The sequence below is a fragment of the Ambystoma mexicanum genome, chromosome 3p, assembly GCF_040938575.1.
Source record: "Ambystoma mexicanum isolate Mex_15411 chromosome 3p, UKY_AmexF1_1, whole genome shotgun sequence".
Lineage (NCBI taxonomy): Eukaryota > Metazoa > Chordata > Amphibia > Caudata > Ambystomatidae > Ambystoma > Ambystoma mexicanum.
Genome location: NC_090925.1, coordinates 766,003,675 through 766,024,707, shown reverse-complemented (window position 1 = coordinate 766,024,707; position 21,033 = coordinate 766,003,675). Strand labels below are relative to the sequence as shown.

The 21,033-nt window shown below is 49.5% G+C and overlaps 1 protein-coding gene across 2 annotated transcripts in view; it reads left to right on the top strand.

Moving 5' to 3' along the window:
* LOC138580836 (serine/arginine repetitive matrix protein 2-like) overlaps positions 1-21,033 on the top strand; it is a 1,087,536-nt gene that overhangs the window by 632,069 nt on the left and 434,434 nt on the right. For both annotated transcript variants that reach the window (XM_069651699.1, XM_069651698.1), the window contains exon 7: positions 11,063-11,113. In XM_069651699.1, the coding sequence (XP_069507800.1) occupies positions 11,063-11,113 (51 nt within the window). The remainder of the gene's footprint in view (positions 1-11,062; positions 11,114-21,033) is intronic.

Below are 21,033 nucleotides of genomic sequence, written 5' to 3'. Positions count from 1 at the left end.
TTCACCACCCCTGCAGTGGAAGCTACTCACAATACTCATCTCTCACGGGTTGGGGGGGGGCTCACCTGCTTCACCAGACAGCACATGGAGTGTGGTCCCCTCAGGTAGCATCCAACCATATAAATTTACTGGAGCCATTAGCAGTGTTTAAGGCATTGAAGGCCTTTCAGGTTCAACTGCAAGGGAAAACCATGCTGCTTCTAACGGACAGCACTACAGCAATGTATTACCTGAACAAACATGGGGCACTCACTCTCAAGGGCTATCCAAGCTGTCTCAAAACATTTGGATATGGGCTCTCAAACATAAGGTGTTTTTGTTGTCCCAACATGTTCCAGGGGAACTCAATCTGCTGGCAGACGCACTCGGCAGAGATTTTCCTCTTCCCGAAGAATACGAATGGCGTCTACACAAAGACATTTTAGCCAACGTCTTCGCAGAATGGGGCTTCCCAGAGATCGACTTGTTCAACTCGGGAGAATGCCCAGTGCCAAGACTACGCCTCCAGATACCCCCAAAACAGCTCCAAGGGGAACATTCTCTGGATAACATGGTCAGGGAAATTTGTCTTCGACTCCCCTTCTCAACAAGATAGTGCACAAGATGCACCAGGAACCAGTTACCATGATACTGGTGGCCCCCATGTGGGCCCACCAACCCTGGTTCGCTCACCTGATGGAGATGTCCCTCTCCCCACCAGTGAAACTACCTGCCCGTACAACATGTCTCAGGACAGGGGGGGGGGAGACACTATACCCATGCCCACAAACTCTGAACTTAGCAGCTTGGCTCCTAAGGTCATAGTTTGGACACCTACAGCTCCCTCAGAGGTGCATGGAGATACTCTGGGAAGCTAAAACCAAACGCACGGCATTGCTATGCCAGAAAATGGAATTCTTTTTGTCCTTTAGTGTAATTCCAAGGGTGTTAATCCAATAAATTGCTCACCCACACACATTGTGCTGTACTTAACCCATCTGTTGGACACTGGGTCGGTCTTCAATTCCCTAAAGGTTCACCTGGCGGCTTTGTCAGCCTACACCACACCACACCACAACAAAAGGTGTCGTGGTGGAAAATACCGGTAATTAAAGTCTTTATGGAAGGGCTTAAAAGGATTTATCTTCCCATTTCTCGCCCAACTTCTGGGTGGGACCTAAATGTGGTTTTGACCAGGCTCATGGGAGCTCCCTTTGAGCCTATGCATAAAGCAAGTCTAAAAGACCTCACTTATAAGACGACCTTCCTAGTGGCTATCACTTCTATCAGATCAGAAGCGTTAGCGAACTACAGGCACTTTCTGTTCTAGACCCCTTTGTTACAGTCCACAGGGACAAGGTAGTTCTACGCACGCACCCCAGATTTGCGTCTCAATTCATATCGAAGTTCCATGTGAACCAGTCGATTTGAACTACCTACCTTTTTCCAGAATCCCACTAGCATGGCTGAAGAAAGCCTACACACACTAGATGTGCGCAGGGCAGTCATGTTCTACCTGGAAAGAACTAAACTACTGAGGAAAACAAATCAATTTTTCATTTCAGTGGCAGCTGGTAGAGAATATGATCCTATCTCTAAGACAGCTATCTCGAGATGGATTGTCAAATGCATCACATTGCTACTCTTGCTAAGGAGAACTGCCCTTCAAGCCTAGAGCACTCTACTCGAGGCACTGGGGCATCCATAGCATTCATTGCAAATGTTCCCCTCCAGTCCATTTGCAAAGCGGCAACCTGGAGTTCTGTACAAACCTTTACAAAAACACTAATGCCTAGACACTCCTTCTAGGTCTGATTCTCAGGTGGGACAAGCAGTACTAAAACATCTTTTCTCTACTGTTCCTTCTCACAACCCACCTCCAACTCCGGGTACTGCTCGCTAGTCTATGCACAGCATGTGATTCTAAGCAGATTAACAAGCATCAGAAGACATGCATTACTTACTGTAATAGCATTTCTGATGATTGTATCTGCTTAGATTCACGTGCACCCTCCCCGCTTGGGGTGGAAGGATCATAGACGTCTTACTACTTCTCTCTTCATTTACTCACTCACAATAGCCTTGGGCTCCCTCATGGCAGAAAAACACAATCGGAGGGACCTTGGCGCGTGAAGGATTTTGGGTACACTACACGTCATGATAGGGATAGTGTTAGATACGCCTATGCCAATGTCCCCTTTTTGTCCCCGAAAGACCAGATGCAATACTCTCCGGTTACCACTGGATGTCGGACTATATGCACAGCATGTGAATCTAGGCAGATACAATCATCAGAAATGCTATTGCGGTAAGTAATGCATGTCATATTAGCATTGTTTTCTAAAAAGGTTCCTATGGAAATGACCATTTACCGAGTGGCTACTAAACGTGGCCTAGTGTCCTAAAATGACCATGCCGTGAGATTTCATGCATTTCTCCAGATTAGCGTTGGAGCCAATAATCTCTTGTAGAACAGCTGACTGAACAGCTGAAGACTCCGAAGAGGACAGACCTGGTGAAGCCGTGTTGAACTGCCTGATCTTGAAGGCCCTGTCCGATTCTTCAAGCCCTGGACTAGTGGGACCAAACAGTCGTGCAGTTCAAGTATCCAGCCGTCGTGAGACTTCTGAAGTGTCCCTGGACCATCGGTGGATTGTCTAGCTGTAACGCTCACCTGATTCCCACAGAGACGCTGACCGAACTGGACTGCTACCGTTTCTTCTATCTTGAGGCGCAGGGCCCGGAAGATGCTCTGGACGGGGCCTCCAAATTTGGATTGCCTGGCTTGTAGAGTAAGTTTTCTGCAGGTGGAAGAAAAGGGATTGATTACCAGCTGGGGTGGATATGTGTTCCCACCAATATTCCGTTTCTCACTCTTCTTGACCCCCAACTTGGTTTCTGCGAGCTCTCACCTTAGGTATTGTAAAGATGAGCTCTCCATCCTGCTTCAGGTGCAGGGGTGCGTAGAATCCAGTTGCTTCACTGGATGGGAGATAGTTGCAGACACTGTGTCCTTTCGTCTCTCCTGCGGTAGCCGTAAGTATGAGTCCTTTCTCCACAGGAGCCGGGGCCCAGAAACCTAAAGCAGGTAAGTCTCTTGGTGAGTATGTTATCCGTGCTTAGTTAGTGCTCAACGTGTATTCCTCTTATGCAGGTGCTGGCGTCGTGGCCGCGGTGGAGGAAAGTAAGTGAAAGAAAAGCGACTGCTTACTTCTAATGATTGTCTTTTTCTGCTTACAGGTGCCGAGATGCTGCCGGCGACACAGCCGCTGTCGCGCGTGATGAGGCACGTAAGTAAGTGGAAGAAATGTGGCCGCTTTAGAGCGGGCACCTCTAATGACTGTCTTTTTCTGTTTTTCAGGTGCCGAGATGCTGCCGGCGTCGTGGCCATGGTGGAGTTCGGCGAGGCCGCGGATGGGTAAGGCAAGGCGGCGCAGCTGCGAGCGTTTGAGAGCGCTGCTAATCTTGTACCTTTCCTTTGCAGGATCGTCGGAGGTAGGATTGCTGAGGCCGGATTCCGGTAAGTATAATTCCTAATGCTCGCCTTCTCTTTTCTTGCCTGTTTGCAGGTGTTCCGGGTGCTGGCGGGCGTGTCAGGAGCCAGGATGCAGGAGCCGACTCGGTGAGCGTCCTGCTGCTGATGCAGAATAACGCGAAGCACGTGTATTCCATCGAGCGTGGTTTAAATAGCAGAGAAGTGCTTCAGGTGTGTTCTTCCACCGGCCCCTCCCAGGTAAGAAAATAGTTCCTGAATAGAGGAAATAGTTCCTCCCAGCCCTGATGGCTGGGGACTTCAGCCAGACTGGATTGTTCTGGGTAAGTATGCAGCATGGTCTGCCTCAGGTATCAATATGAGCCCGGCGCCTATGGCGCCGGGACTGAAGTCCTTTATGAGCCTGGCGCCAGAGGCGCCAGGACACGGTCCAAAGAGCCCCTGTAGGGGTCTGCTGGGTCCGGAGATGTGGAAGAAGGGTCTGCTTCCGGGGGCGCTCGGCCAGTCCTGGCTCCTCTGGAGTAGTGCTCATGACACTAGCTCTCAAGCGGGATACTTCACTAGAACAGTCGCCATTCCTTATTTGCATCTTGGTCTCCAGTTTGTAGTATGTCACCTTCCTACCAAATGCCAGCCTTCCAGCTTCAATGAATCCTGCTCTGCAAGCACTGGAAGGACCCCTGCTCTCTGGGTGCGATTGCCGTCGCTGAAACGATCCTTCCCCCGTACTGTGAAGTGACCTGAAGAGGGCTGCAATAGTGTATTCTGCATTTCGCCATCGCCAAGGGTTGCACTCTGCTCCTGGACCCAACCGGAAGATTCCTATCGCCCACAGCTCCAGGGCAACTCTCACAGGACCCAGTGGTGGCAGATTACACATACAGTGTCCTTTGGAGTTTGGGGGTAAGTTAAACGCAAAGCACTTTTCGAAGGGATTGTGTCCTCCGACGTATTCCTTATCTTAGATAGAAATCCTTCAGCTTTGCTGGCCTCGGAAAATTTTTTCGCCAGAGGGCGCTGCGCGTCGATGATCGCCGAGTCGATGACCCTCGACGGCCTCCGTGCCGACGTCGACGTCATCCTGCCTATAAAGGCCGCGCGCAGCGTCCGTTGCTCAGTTCCGTTTTTCCGCGCTTCGTTGTGCCTCGGAACACCGTTGCTCAGTTCTCGTCAGATAACGTATATAATATTTAACCTCGATATCGATGGCATCCTCCTCCGACCCGACGACCCCTCGGTCCGGTTTCAAAAAGTGCCGAGACTGCGGGAAGAAAATGTCGTTGACGGACCCTCACAGGGTCTGTTTGTGGTGTCTGGGAATCACGCACCAGAGTTCGGAGTGTGAGGAATGCCTTTCCATGACGGCGAAAGCCTTGAAGGAGCGTAGGGGGAAGCTCGAGAGAGGTAGGTCAACTTTAACTTCCTCGAAAGCTTCTTCGGTAGAGTCGAGACGTTCGTCTCCTCACCATAAAAAACACTCTCGATCTAGATCACGAAGTGGCTCCCACCACTCGTCGACATCGAGACACTCGAAGAAGAGACGTAGGAGATCCCCTTCGTCATCTTCGTCGAGTTCTCCTGAGAGAGTTCATTGCCCCACAAAACGCAGCTCGCAAGCTGAGTGGGAGGAATTCAGGAAAAAGATGCTAAGCGTCTTCGAGAAAGCGGCCTCGTCCCCCTCGAAGACAGCTGAGGGTGATACCCCGGGTAAAAAACCCAAAAAATCTAAACGCCGCGAGTCGCAGTACCCGGCGGAAAAGTCAACCCGAAAGCGCCTCGAGCCATCGGGAGATAAAGCATCATCGACGCCATCGTCGAAAACTCCTTCGAAACAGAGGTCGGCGCCATCGACGCCGTTGTCGAAGGATTCATCGGCGCATCAGTCGATCGAGTCGACGCCGACGTCGACGCCGATATCGACGCCGGTGAAGGAAAGAACCACGGCTACTCCACAGCCAACGGTTAGACAAAAGACCTCCGACTCGACGCCGAGAACGTCGACGTCGTTCTCGAGCAGGACTCCGATCCTTTCGAGTTCCTCGAGGCCTAGTACACATTTCTCGACGCTTTTCACGGCGCCTTCGAGTACTTTCACGTCGGTGTCGACGACATCGACGTTTTCAAGGCCTGTGATGATGGCTCCTTCTGCATTGGAAATGGGGTTTATACCATTCCAAAAACCAAAGTATCCCCCTTTAACCTCGATTTTTGAGGAAAGGGAGGATTCAGACCAAGATATTGATTTACAGAGGACCACATCACCAGAGCCAGAGACTTTCGCCTCTGAGGATAGAAGATTAAAAAATCTTCAGGATGCACTTCAGGAAGCTAGTGGCTTGGACACTTCTCCTGAAGCAGAATTTATCAAACCAGACCCAGGAGAACATGCGGAGACTCCATATAGAGCTCTGATGTCTAGAATCATAGAATTTATGGGTTGGTCTGCACCTTCTCCTGCCTTTCAGCAGGATGACCTCACTGACATACTGGACAAGGGCCCACAGGAGGATCCTGTGGTTCCATTTCACTCTGCTCTACAGAGAAGGATTTTGACAAACTGGGAAACGCCGGAAATTATCCCGGCAGTAAATAAAAAACTGTCAACAAAATACAGGGTGGCTAGTTCTGACCCTGAATATTTGTCAAAACACCCTACTCCTGAGAGCTTAGTTGTACAGGCTGCAACCTCATCAGGCAGCACATCTGCATACCCCACTGCTCCGCAGGATAGGGATGACAAAAAGTATGATGCCATGGCTAAGAAGGTTTTTTCTGCCTGTAGCATGGCGTTAAAGTCTATTAACGCGACCTGTACGCTCGCTAGGTTCAGCCACACCCTTTGGGAGTGCGCTTCATCAGCGGCTGACTGCCTCCAAGAAGGAGAGGAAAGGGACGCATTTTTAAACATCATCAGGGATGGTAAAGATGCGATGTGCGAGACCCTACAAACTGGCCTAGATTCTGCTGACAGTATCAGCAGGGCCATGGCGGCAAGTACCACAATCCGCAGGCATGCGTGGTTGAGGAAGTCTGGTTTTGCCTCTGACGTGCAAACCAGGCTTTTGAATATGCCCTTTGACGGTTCTACCCTCTTTGGAAAGAAGGCGGATGACAGTTTGGAGAAACTGCAAACGTCCAAGGCAGCAGCCAAGTCATTGGGAGCTGCTATCCGTCAGAATACCTTTCGTCCTTCGGGATCATCGTGGAGAGGACGGTCCTTTCGTTACTATTCCTCATATGGAAAGGGCAGAGGACGACCGGCTCAAAGAGGCCAAGGAAGATTTACCCGTGGTGGACGGGGTAGGGGAAAGAAAGCCGCACCCGCAGGAGCAGGAGCCACTTTACCTTCGGCAACTGCATCAGCCGCTTCAAAACCACTCTGAGGTCTCCCCTCACAGAACACCAGTAGGGGGCAGGTTAACTCACCATCTGACGGAATGGCAGGCTATTACGTCAGATGCTTGGGCTCTGGAGACAGTGGCCCAAGGTTACTGCCTGCCCTTCCTACATATCCCTCAGAGTCATCCACCGGGGAACAACCCTTTGAAGCTTCCAGATCCGCTCCTCTTGCAGGAGGTTTTAGACCTGCTAGAGAAAGGTGCCATAGAACTGGTACCTGTAGCGGAAAGGAACAAGGGTTGGTACTCCCCCTACTTCATAATACCGAAGAAGGACGGAGGACTGAGACCCATCTTAGACTTACGGGAATTGAACAAATTCCTCCGAAAGGACAAGTTCAAGATGGTGACTCTCTCTCAGATCCTTCAGGCCCTCCAGCTTCAGGACTGGTTGGTATCTCTAGACCTCCAGGACGCTTATTTCCATGTGCCGATCCATCCCAGGCACAGGAGATACCTGAGGTTCGCAATTGGCAGCTCTCATTATCAATTTCGAGTTCTGCCATTTGGGCTAACCTCCGCCCCGAGGGTCTTTACCAAGCTAATGTCGGTTGTGGCTGCAAGTCTAAGGAGGGAAGGGATTCATGTCTACCCTTACCTAGACGATTGGTTGATCAGAGCTGTATCTTCGGAACAGGCTCAGAGACAACTAGATTATGTTTGCCACTTCCTTCACAAGCTGGGCTTCTCCCTCAATTTAAAGAAGTCACAGATGATACCATCACAGAGACTCCAATTCATTGGAGCAGTCCTGGACACTTCCCTGGGAAGAGCCTTGCCACCAGAGGTGAGGGCTCGAGATATTCTGCAGATGGTCATCAGATTTCAGAATGCCCAATATCTCCCAGCCTACGACTTTCTGAGGTTGCTAGGCCTCATGGCATCCTGCATATTTCTCGTGCCGGAGGCTCGCCTGAGAATGAGATCCCTCCAGTGGGCACTGAGAACTCAGTGGTCACAGTTCTCAGGAAGGATGACAGATCTCCTTCGGATCCCGGTCAAAGTAGCCCGAGACCTTCAGTGGTGGGCCTGTCGGGAGAACATCCTGAAAGGAGAAATGTTTTGGCAACCATGGCCGGAGATAACAGTAGTCACGGATGCCTCACTCACGGGGTGGGGAGCTCACGCCAACGACTTGACCATCAGCGGTCGTTGGTCTCCATCGGAGTCCAGACTACATATCAACCTGTTGGAGCTGAGAGCCATCAGACTAGCGCTGAAGGCTTTTCTGCCGTCTGTACGGGGAAGAAACGTCCTAATAATGACGGACAATACAGTGGCCATGCACTACCTCAACAAAAGAGGAGGCGTAGGCTCACTACCACTGTGCAGAGAGGCGATGCAGCTCTGGTTTTGGGCAATTCAGGAAGGAATCTCTCTATCGGCAATTCACCTAGCCGGAGAGAAGAACTTGACAGCGGACGCTCTGAGCAGGCAGAGCACAGTCTCTCACGAGTGGGAGATAGCTCAGGAAGTCCTTCAAGAGATCTTCGCCCTTTGGGGAACCCCTCAAGTGGATCTGTTCGCCACCAGTATCAACAGGAAGTGCGACAGATTTTGCTCAAGGGAATTTCCCCCGAGAGGAGCTCTAGGAGATGCGTTCGTAGTGGACTGGGAGTTCCCACTTCTGTACGCGTTCCCTCCGGTCCCTGTCATTCCTCAAATGATCAGGAGGTTGAGAAGGTTTCGGAAGACCATGATCCTAATTGCCCCGGATTGGGCCAGGAGAACGTGGTACCCGGACCTTCTAGACATGTCCATCTGCCCTCCAATTCGACTGCCATACAGAGAGGATCTTCTCTCGCAGAAGGAAGGTCAGGTTCTCCATCCAGCCATCAAGACCCTCAACCTTCACGCTTGGTGTCTGAAAGGTTGAGGTACAAGGATTGGGACCTTCCGGATGATGTTATGGAGGTGTTGCTTTCGGCCAGAAGGCCGGCAACTAAAACTCTATACCGCTGCCGTTGGAACAAATTTTGCAGCTGGTGCAGAGAAAAGAATATTGAACCCTTTTCTTGTGGTACACCTATGGTGTTGTCATTCTTACTTTACCTGGCTAATTCAGGCCTACAGGTTGGCACAATTAAGGGCTATCTCGCAGCGCTATCAATCTTTAAGCGCACTGCAGAGGAGCCTTCATACTTCAAAATTCCATTGGTAATACAATACCTAAAAGGATTAACTAATGTTTATCCCCCGAAACCTTTTCAAGTTCCCTTATGGGATTTAAACCTAATTTTAAACTTCCTAAAGGGTGCCCCTTTTGAACCACTACACTCTTGTTCATTGAAGCTTCTCACCCTCAAAACTGTTTTGCTAATAGCATTGACATCTGCTAGAAGGGTTAGCGAGTTGCAAGCCTTATCGTGTAAACCTCCACATACAATCTTTTACAAGGACAAAGTTGTTCTTCAGGTGAAGCCTAACTTCCTCCCGAAGGTAGTCTCGGAGTTTCACATCACTCAGAAGATTATATTACCTTCTTTCTACCCTCCTCCTCATCCGGGGAAGGAGGAAGAGAGACTGCACAGGCTGGACCCTAAGCGAGCCTTGAGCTTTTATATCAGCAGATTGGCTAAGATCAGACAAGCAGACCAACTCTTTGTAGGTTATGCAGGACATAAGTTGGGCCTTCCAATAACAAAACAAACCATCTCCAGATGGATTATTTTAGCCATTCTGGAGTGCTACAAATTGGCAGGAAAGGAGCCTCCTCAAAATCTAAGGGCTCATTCTACCAGGGGTATCGCAACATCCTCAGCCCTTCAAAGAGGGGTGCCAATTCGAGATATATGTGCGGCTGCCACATGGTCGTCCGCACATACATTTACCAAATTCTATAGCCTGGATTCCTCCTCTAGTCAAGAAACTAGATTCGGCAAGGCTGTGTTACACTCTGTCCATTCTGGAAGGGTAACATAACTTTTATTACTCCCGCCTCCAGTCACAATACCACTGCTATGGGAGTCTATCTAAGATAAGGAATACGTCGGAGGACACAATCCCTTCGAAGAACTAGTTACTCTTACCTTGTAACGTTCTTTCGATGGGATGTTCCTCCGACGTATTCCTTATCGACCCTCCCATCCATCCCCGCAGTATGACTTCCTGTGGGTTTGCAGCCTATGCTCCTTCAAGGTGATTAGTCTAATCCAAAAAACATTACTGGGGACTACAAAACGGAACTGAGCAACGGACGCTGCGCGCGGCCTTTATAGGCAGGATGATGTCGACGTCGGCACGGAGGCCGTCGAGGGTCATCGACTCGGCGATCATCGACGCGCAGCGCCCTCTGGCGAAAAAATTTTCCGAGGCCAGCAAAGCTGAAGGATTTCTATCTAAGATAAGGAATACGTCGGAGGAACATCCCATCGAAAGAACGTTACAAGGTAAGAGTAACTAGTTCTTCTCCCTCAGTTCTCCATAGGATAACATGGAGAGCAATTCCCTTTGTATCCTTCCATTTCAATGCTTTTTGCATCTGAGCAGTAAAACCTGAAAGATGAGAACACATTTAGTTAACAGTAACTTGGTTGTATCTCCTCCTTTTGAACAAACACCTACAATGGTAACCTTCCTGCATCAGATACATTCTGTTGAGAAGCTTTAACTTTTGGGCACAAGGCCCAACTCTTAAGGATTGGACTGCTAAAACTAGGGAATATCACTTCTGACTTGGTTACATCTTACTGCAGCCCTTTACTTCCTTTGTTGATTCAAGTCATTGAAAGCATTTTAAGAAATTGGTTACTGTATATATGGTTATTGGATGTGGTGCTATATAACCTGCGTGATTCAACTTAAGTGTTTTTAAGGCTGTAGGATAAATACTGTGTGTTTATGCTTTCCTGACTAAATATAATTGTGTGCTTCACTGTGTGGACTTATTGTGGACCCCTGACATCACTCATTCTCTCCTGAGAATAGCCTGGACTCCTCTCCATTGCTACCTTGATTGGATTTTGGCTTCCCTGAGTTCCCCTGCTGGCTTGAACTAGGGTGGCCTCCTAAATTCCGTCCACCAGGCTGTATTCTAGAAATCAAGCCAAACACTTAACATGGATTGTTTAATAAGACAGTGTGGTAGGCTTCAGCTGTGTTACTGACTTTACAATGTTTTTAATGTGCTTTGCCTCCCCTTTCTTTGTACCCCCAGGCATACATTGCTAATGCTGTTTCTGTTCATTTCCAGGTCCCCCACTCCAAAGAGCAAACATAAAAGTAAAGAGAAGAAGCGCCGAAGGTGAGTCCTGCCACCTGCACCAGTCTGTTTTTTCTACACTTGTTTATGCTTTAACCATTTGAGGGGTATGAAACTGCTTTCTCTCGAAACGTACTTTGTACTATGGCCCTGGTTGCAAACTAAAAATACTGAATACAAAATGTAATTGGTTGTGAAGCTGAGGTGTGAAGCAGTCTGCAGCAGTCCAGCACAGGAGTCTTTCTACTGTGCCCTTTGTGTGAGGAGGAGCCTATAATCTACTCACGCCTACTGCGGAGCGGTGAGTGGAGTTGTGAAGCTGAGGTGTGAAGCAGTCTGCAGTAGTCCGCTGCAGATGCGGAGTCGGAGCCGCACGGAGCCGGATGCGAGACCACAGAAATCTAAATCCACGTGGCTGATTGTATCCGGAAAGAAAGAGGGAAGGAAGTTGGAGTCAGTGATGAGACCGGTAAGGTCGCCTCTCGAAGAGTCCGGTCGACTGACTCAAATGAGCATGGCCCTGTTGACCGGAGAGCCGAATGTGCTAAGAACGAAGCCCCCACCCCTTTAAGGGTTGTGGACGGAGACCCAAACACTATCAGCGGGAAAGAGGGCAGTGCTCAATCGAAATCGAGCGTGTGGATCGCAGCGGTGGGAAGCGCCGCTGTGACACCGTTCCTGAAGACCTTGGCAGAAGCAAACTGTGTAGAAGTTGCACCCACCCGAACAGCGACCTCCGAGAAGTCACTCGAGGGGGTCCAAGGGTAAGACCTTACCGCCACTTCTTCCTCCGCTAGCCCGGTCGGTCCCACTGCTCGCGGTCCGCTGACCGCCGGTATGGCGACTGGCGCCCGCACGAGCGGAGGACGGCGCCCGCCTGATGCCGGGCAGAAGTCAAGCAGTAGTGGAAACCTGAGTGCAGAAGGGGAGGCGGGTCACTCGAAACAGCAGGAGAGTGCCGGGGAAGTTGGAGGCACAGTCCCCCGTAGTAGAACGCCACCACGTTCCATAGAGTGCCCCGAGAGGGGAGACTCAGAGGCAGTCTCACGCCAATATATCTCCCAGAGCGCCTCTAAACCACCATAACTGGCACGAAGAGACCGCACAGGAGCCGCTGGGACACCATACGGAGAGATCTGCATTCAGAAGGAGTGGGGAGTCGGAGCCTAGCAGACAGGCAACACAAATAAAGGCAACGGTGCGCAATAACCCCAGTGGGATCGCGATCACCCCACAAAGGCAGGGATAGTATTGTAGAAGGTCAAAAAGATCAAACGTCAATAAGACTAGTACGGAGACCAGTGGCAGTGTATCAAACTCTGACATCGATATGGACTTGGAAGGTCGTAAAGAAACTGACGAGGCAGCAAGTGAAGTAGGTACTGACACTGACCCGGACAGTAACGAGTCTGGTGATTCGGAAGAGGAAATAAAGGTAATAAAGGAAACAGACCGAAAGCAAGTAAAACCTGAAATGGTAGAAAAAGGGGGAAAAAGGACTAAATCATCAAACGCTCATCAACCCAGGCCTCCCTATCGCTGACACCTACACTAATGCCTCCTCAAAGGAAACGCTCACTGACATCCTCTTTTTCGTGCCTTCACCTGACCTATGGACCCTTCATATGGTCTCTGTGCTCTCCTTTTTCCTCTTCTCCCATTAATGGTGGCACCCGTTGGGACGTCCTATTGGCCTCCTTCCACTCCTCTAAGGCCATCATTAATGTCTACGCTAATGGGACTGTCTTGGTCCAAGGCCCTCAGGCCAAACTTCACCTCTTTGATAGACGCTTCCCGCACCTCATCAACTTACTTTCCTCTCCTGCTCTCCCCCCTCCTCTGCCCTCTACTACCTTGCCTCTACACTCCCTTCCTGCCCCCTCACGTGCTCCTTCACCTCCGCAGGGCGTACCTCTGATCTGTACCCCTCCCCGGAAGTCCTTCAAAGATGGCAACCTTCTCCACATTGCTACTCTTAACTCTCGCTCTGCAGTCAAACATTCCTCTGATATCTGCCACCTTCTTGAGGAACTGGACCTTGACGTACTGTCTCACCGAGACATGGTTCACGGCCAGCTCTGTCACCAGCTTTGACACACTCCTACCTGACCGTTACAAGATCCTCTCTGTGCCCAGGCCCAACCGTGGGGGGGGTGTGGCCCTTATCTTCCCTGAGTGGATTCCTGCCACTGTTACTCCCACGCAGACCTACTCCTCTTCTGAATTTCTTGTCTGCCGACTCTCTCCTAGCGATTGCCTTACCGTGGCCACGATCTTTCAGCCACCTGGTCAAATTTGCTCCTTCCTCTCCGAGTGGGCGGACCTCTCCTCCTCACTCCTGTCCTCAACCACTCAACTCATCTTTCTTGAAGACTTCAACATCCACCTGGATGCCTCCTGTCCCCCCTCTGGACTCTTTTGCGACCTCTGCGACTCTCGCTCTCTATTCTCTCATCTGGACCGACTCATTCTGCAGGGCACACTATCGATGCTCTGATCTCTTCTGACCTTCCCCTCTCTGTCCCTCTCTCCACTCCTCTCTCCTGGAGTGATCACTTTCTCCTCTCCTCCCACCTCACCCTCCCTACCCCACAGGCAAAGCCACCCTCATCACTGCCACCTTCCTTCTCGATCATTCGACCCATGAAGCGCGTGTCAGTTGAAGCTTTTGCAGCCACCTTCCACCCCCTCCTCCCCCTTCGGCTGACTCCCACCCTGACACAGCCCTCTCCACTGTGCTATATCTGATACTCTTGATATCCTTGCCCCTGTCATGAGAATCCTGCCTGAAGCCCAAAGCCAAATGTAACTCCTGGTATGACTCGGATCTCATCACCCTTAAATGCAAGTGCAGGGTGGCAGAGAGGAAATGGCGTGCTTCATGTTCATCCTCTAACAAACTGGCCTGTCGCCTGCTCCAAAGGCAATACTGGCTCTCCGTTCTCACCAAGAAGAGAGCCCTTATCCAATCCCGCATCTCTGCGGCATCTAATAATTCGGCCGAACTCTTTAAAATCTGCAAGGAGCTGGCAAACCCTGCTGCAGTCTCTACCTCTCCTGTCCCCTCCCAGGCCCTCTGCACGGCACTGGCCACTGACTTCATCTCTAAAAATCAGGACATCCTGTCCTTACTCTCCTCCTCTCACCTTCCCCCCCCCCCCCCCCCCCTCTATTCCCTGCTCTACCTCTGGCCCCTCTGCAACCACCCCTCCTCTCTCCTTCTCTGCCTTTCCCCTGTTTTCTGCTGACAAGGTTTCGAGACAAGTCCGATCTATGAAAGTCTCGTCAAAACAGGTCCAACCCTGTTCCTCAAACTATCAAGGACCACATCGATTCCTTGGCTCCTGCCCTTGCTGACTTCTGCAATCACTCCTTCGCCTCTGAGTCTTCCCATCCCCTCTCAAGGACTCCCTTGTGCACCCCCTTCTTAAGAAACCCTCCTCTGACCCCTCTTGCCCTGCTAACTATCGCCCAATCTCTATCACTCCCTTCCTGGGCAAGCTCCTGGAGAAACTGGCCATCTCCCAGCTTAATCTCCATGCTGGATCTGTTGATAGTCTTCATGACAATCGGTCTGGCTTCAGAGCTGCCAGAAGCACGGAAACTGCTCTCGTGAACATCCGTGAGGACCTGCTCTCGAATCTTGACTCGAACACTCCATGTGTTCTCATTTTGCTTGATCTTACTTCTGCCTTTGACACAGTCAACCATACCATCCTGCTCAACAGTCTCCGTGATAACCTGGGTATCACTGGTCAGGCTCTGGCGTGGCTGTCCTCTTTCCTCTCCAATCGACCCTCCCAGGTCCAACTGGCGTCTTTCCTCTGACATCTTTTTCTCTACCTGTGGTGTCACCGAGGGATCTAACCTCTCTCCTTGGCTGTTTAACCACTATCTGGCACTCCTCTTCCACCGCATCGCCGCGCTCTGCCCCTACTTTCAGTGCTATACGAATGATACCCAGCTCATTTTCAGGCTACCCTCGGCCTCCTCTTCTCCTTCCCTCATCTCTGACTGTCTTTATGCTATCCAGGAATGGTGTGCCGCCAACAACCTCTGCCTTAAAGCCAGTAAGACTGAGATTCTACTTATCGGCACACCCACTCCCTCCTTCCCTGCAGCTCTCTGGCCGGCCTCTCTTGACCCTCTTCCTGTCCTACCTGCAAAGCAAAAAACCTCGGGGTCATCTTCGGCTCCACACTCTCCTTCTCTCCTCACATATCCGACGTCTCTTAAGAAGTCACACTACCAGCTCCACCTCCTCCGAGGTATCCTTCCTTTCCTCTCCTTCCCCCAGAAGCTAACTGTTTCTAGAGCGCTGGTTCTCTAAGCTGGACTACTGTAACAGCCTCTATCTAAATCTGCCCGCCTCTACTCTCCGCCCTTTGCAACTCATCCAGAACAGGACTGCGAGACTTGTCCTTGGCCTCAAGCTCAGGGACCGTATCTCTCCAGGACTGAAATCACTACACTGGCTCCCAGTGACTGCGAGGATCAAGTTCAAAACCCTCTGCATTGTCCACAAGGCCTTCTGGGGCCTTGGGATGAAATACCTTCAACTCTCTTCCTAAATATCTTCCTTCTCGAGCTCTTCGCTCATCCGCCTCCAACTCCCTCAGGGTCAGCCGCTTCTCCAAACGAGTTGGGGGCAGATCTCTCTCCGCTGCAGAGGTCTCCCTCTGGAACAGCCTTCATGCTTCCCTGAAACTCAAGGAGAACCATCTCCGGTTCCGGAAGCACCTCAAAACCTTCATCTTTGCCTCTGCCTTCTCTCCACCTCTTCCCTGCTAAACTTACTGAAACTGCACTGAATCTGCAACTGGGCCACTTACCGCTCTTGGTCCTTGGCCCAGCCACTCTCCCCTGCCTCGCCTCCCTGGCAACCCCCTGCACCGCGGGATTGTCTGTATTTCTGCAGCCCCCCTTCCCAGCACTTTTCTGCACTTATCTCGCACTTGCCACTAGCTGGCCCTTATTTATCCTGTATGCTCTTAACCATGTACTGCACTCTCCCCTTTCCACCTCCCCTTTGCACTTTTCCCCTCCCCTCTACCCTTGCACTTGCGCGATCTGAATGACACCTGGCCTAGTAAGATTGTTGTCCGTCTCCCCTTGTTCTCGTCACACCTTGAAACACTTTACAAATGCCATATCATGAAATTGGGAACCCAAGGGGCGAAGCAAGGGGCAAAAAAGTCAAACAAGAGCCCCTAGCAGACAGCTACTGAAGGAACAGAAGGTAAAGAATGAAATGAGACAAAAGGAGCCCTAATTAAAGGGCTGCCCACTCCTCTCCTGTCCACTAAAGGCTTTCTTTACTCAACATCATAAAAGAAAGCTATCCATAGAAGTCGAGGTATCCGATGCTGAAATGCTCGAAGTAGCACGTGAAACGCTACCAGCACTAAAGCAGAGAAAAACCGAACTGGACGCCAGAGCATGTAGCAGGAAGGAGCACGCAAAAGGGGTGGTATCAGAAAGGAGGGAAAAGGACAGTGATCTTGATAAGGGTGTGGGGGTGGTCTGGGAAGTCCTGGAGGAAAAGGGAAAGCCCTGCACCCTTCCACCAAAGCCCCAAACACAACACCCCAAGAAGGGGGACCAGGAGATCATATGTTTAATGGAAGAATCGGTGGAGGCCAATGAGGATGGGATATGTCTTTTAGTCCAGCCACCTAAGACCATAAACCAACGATCCGATTGCTCGACTGAAAGAGAGCAGCGTTTGGCATGGACAAAGCCACATCTGGTGACGGGCACGCCTAACAAATCGCTTATCAAAACAAGGGAGGTGTCCAAAGGCCTCTGGGAGCAAGGCCTCATAAATAAGGGGCCAGCGGGGCACAAACTGACAAAATACAAAAATCAAAGTCCCCGTCTAGACGCCACATACAGAGCCTCACGCTGTAACGCGAAGACAGGAACAAATTCAAGAATCTCCGAAAAAGAGAAGATTAAGCAATATTGCAGCCTTCATGCAGAAAATCTCCAAATAAGAAACCTGAAATGATTGCAATCATGTCAGCGATGTCTATTATGCTAGCACCGTTCTGCAAGTTATGTGAAGCGATCAAAGAGGATGTTAAAGACAATACCGCAATTTTATCAAATATGATAAGCAAATTATCTCATGTGGAAAGCTACATCACCACCGTAGAAGACAGAGGATCCATCCAGCCGCTGATTTGGGAAAGCAAAATTACAATGCTGGAAAAAAAGATCGAAAGCATGGAAGCCCTAAATAAGGAACAAATGAAACAAATCAGCAGTCTGAAACCAAAACCTCATGTAATGCAGCCACAGGCAATGATAAATGGTAAACCGCTGCCAATACCTTCCATGGAGAAAATGGAAGCCAAATTGGGTCAATTAAAAAAAAAAAGACGACGAAGGGCCCTTGCATCAGATAGAGGAAACAAGTAGCCAGAAAAAAGATTTGAGCCAGGCCGGCAACCCATCGGAGAAAACTGTCGTCCAGGCGGGGCAGCAAGAAAAGGAGAAACATGCAAAACTAACTAAACGGTGGACGGAAGATGGCATTGCCAGATCGCCAAAAACTATAGAGGAATTCATGGATAGCTCCGACCTAATGAATGTCAATATACGTAGAAAAGGTGCAAACGGAAAATAATATAAAGGCCCAAGAGACGCACCGACAATCGGCAAATCAGCCAGTCAAACAAAGGAGCTGAACGGGGCAAAGGAGGGGGCAGAAAAAGCGCAAATGGAAAACACAAATGATCTTGAATCCAAAAACAGACACCGGTCAACGACAGAAAACATGAAGATCAAACCAAAAGAATACACCACAAGAGTAAGCCCACACAAAATAGTTAAGATCCGAAAGAAACAAAACAGTTCAAAAGAAGAGTTAAGTGTTTAAGCTGGAACTGGACTCGGGAGGATTTTTGATACTCAATAGACCGACAGTTCTGAACATAATGAAGAAAACAAAAACATTTTAAAAAAATCATAAATGACGACGTTAAGCTAGTAGAGCCTTATCACATGGAAAAGAGGGCAAAGGCCTATATACTTCTGAAATCAGCGGGAATCGAACATATCGACCAACAGGCTTATGATGAAATTGAATCTTTGGGCTTCCACCTGATGGAGATAAACATGTCAAGGGAAAAAACGGGCCCCCCAAAGGATAAGGTGGAAGTCCCAAACTACTAAAACACTATAAATCAAAGACAGAAGAGCAATATCGCCAAAATCGATGGAAATCTTCTCAGGAGCGGGACGAAGCCCGAAATGCCCATCGCGACACCCGTCGGGAAGGAGAACTAACGAGAGACAGAAGCAGGAGGGGCAAAGAAACACCCGAATCAAGTCGGTCCCGATATATCGGGGAGATCCGAGACAGGGGTTATGGACAAATATCGGACAGTCTGCCTAGAGACAAGTATCGGGAGACGCGGAGGGTCGCAGTGGAAGAGGAAAGTAGAAACGAGGACAGAAGAGCTCAGGCCAGCAGCGAGGCGGTAACATCGGCTGAATGCAAGCCGGGCCCGTGGAAATGGCTAACCCAAAGTTGGAACAAAAACACAGGAAAATAGCAACGACTAGGGTCATCCAACGTCCTCAAACTTCCAGAATTGACGTCGAGAGGCCCGAAAAGGAAAAATTCAGCTTGGGTTTGTGGAATACAAGAGGCCATGCACATTTGACGACAGCCGGAGAGGTCGACTTGGGCCTCTAGGACATAATTTGCCTGCAAGAAACATGGTTGGTAGACAAACCGGCATTTGACGGCTATGCCGTGGAAATTTCATCGGTGGTGAAAGGTCTGCTAGGTAGACCATCCTCGGGTCCCCTAGTGGCAATTAAAACAGGACAGGAGCTATCGGAGCCAAGAAAGTGGAAAGAGGCATATGAAGTGCTGGTGGTTCTGACTTCATGGAGTTATTCCAATGATAGGAAGTCTAACACACACCCAAAGTCCCTAGCAATAATAAACTGCTATTGGAACCCGCAACAAATGTCCACAAAAATGTTCTGTGCAAACATGAGCGCCACGATCGACAAGCTGTTTGAGGAATTCGAGAGTATCGAAATCATAATATGCGGCGACTTCAACGCAAAGTGCACCGACCCGGGGACATTAGTCAGGAACCGGGCAGAAGAGGGGGATAAAAGAAGCAACTGAAAGAGGAAAGGCGTGGAATGATGTCATCAGTGCAAGAAATATACAAAACACAGCCTCTCTTCCCATCCCAATCAAACCTCCCAACGTGGGAACAAAATTACTCGAAAGCTACCCTCGATTATATTTTTATTTCGGATGGCCTTACATGCTGCATGAAGAGTTTCGAGGTCATAAAAACCCAACAAAGTGACCACAATTTACTGTCTGTCTACATGGCAAGGAAGTAGACCAAGTAAAGAGACTTATGAAACAGCTATCGAAGCGAACGCTCAAAGAACCCGACTCAGGATAACTGAAGTAGACGTCATGAAAATTAAGAGCATGGGTCCAAAAGAAACAACCATGCAAACAATATTGAGGGCAGGCCAAACTACTTATCCTAAAAACAGTAAACCAGACGCTGTAAGACACGCGTATGATAAAGCATTGGTTGATAAAAGAAAAGTGGTACGAAGATGGAAAAGAATAGCTAAAAAAACCAATGCTCAGGAAGACTGGGAGAAATGGAAGCAGGAACCGAAAGGGTACAAAAATTGGCAGAAACAGCACAGAGCATGTCAATATCAAAAGGACGCCGAGGAGATGATGGGTAAATTGCAATCAAAAAAATCCAGTGAATTTTGGGGTCTAATAAAAGCAATGACCAACACGCCAAGCACTGCGTAAATAAATGCTGTGGCTGAAGAAAGGTGGATACGGTACCTAACCATGGAATTTAAGAGCCCAGACAGTGTCTATGGAGAAACAATGGTCCAATATACCCTGGGTAGATGTATCAGACCAAGCTGAGATTGAAAGGACAATCCACAAACTGAAAATATCCAGAGCCCCGGGCCCGGATGGGCTAACAAACGTGGACCTCAAACTGTGCCCGAAGGAATGGTCGGAAGTGATAAGTAAGATCTTCGAGGAGTGTGGCAGAAGAAAAATGATCCCGAAAACTTGGCTGAATGCGGTCATAGTTCCAATCTATAAAAAAGGACCCAGAAGTTAGCCTGAAAGTTGGACCTATCGACTTACTGGACATAATAGGGAAGATTTTCGCAACACATTTGCTTTCCCACTTTCGAACCTGGGAACAAAACGGTCCTTCGAAAGACTTCTTGCAAACGGGCTTCCAAAAAAACAGTAGCACTGTGATTAATATCCTACTTTTAAACATCTTGAAAGCAAAAGTAAAGGAAGGGGCGCCTAAGATCTTTCTGGCCTTTGTGGACTTATCAAAGGCTTTTGACAGGATAGACCGGAACAAGCTATGGTCTAAATTACAAAGTTGGAACTGCCCGGCAGAGGTGATGGATCCAATAAAAGCTCTTCACGGGTAGACTAAAATCAGGGTGAAATTAAACCACCAAGGAGATCGACGTAAACCGAGGCGCCAAGCAGGGCTGCCCACTGGCCCCAGCCTTATTTACAGCGTTTCTGGGAGATTACCAGCAGTCGGAAAACAAACTAAGAGCATTTCTCCAGCATGGGGTCTGGCATGGATTCACATGCTCATGAATATTCCCCCTCATCAGGCTGGGAATCCTCGGTAAAGAAAAAATCTGTATCAGTTTCGTTTCTGATCTGTCTTTCCTAGTAGTAACCAATCACTGATCTCTGCGTCATACTGACCACAGCCAATGACTGCCCTCTACCTAAGCCCCGCCTCTGGCAGCCATCTTCAGATTTTTACCGCACGTTCAAGTGTTGGGAGTCCTCGTGCTTAGCTCTCGAGCTTTTACTGCGTGTTTCGCGCCTTTTCAGGTGAACTTTCACATTTTTTCGGTTAATCGAGCCTCAAGCTCCACCGTTTCTACTCCCGTTA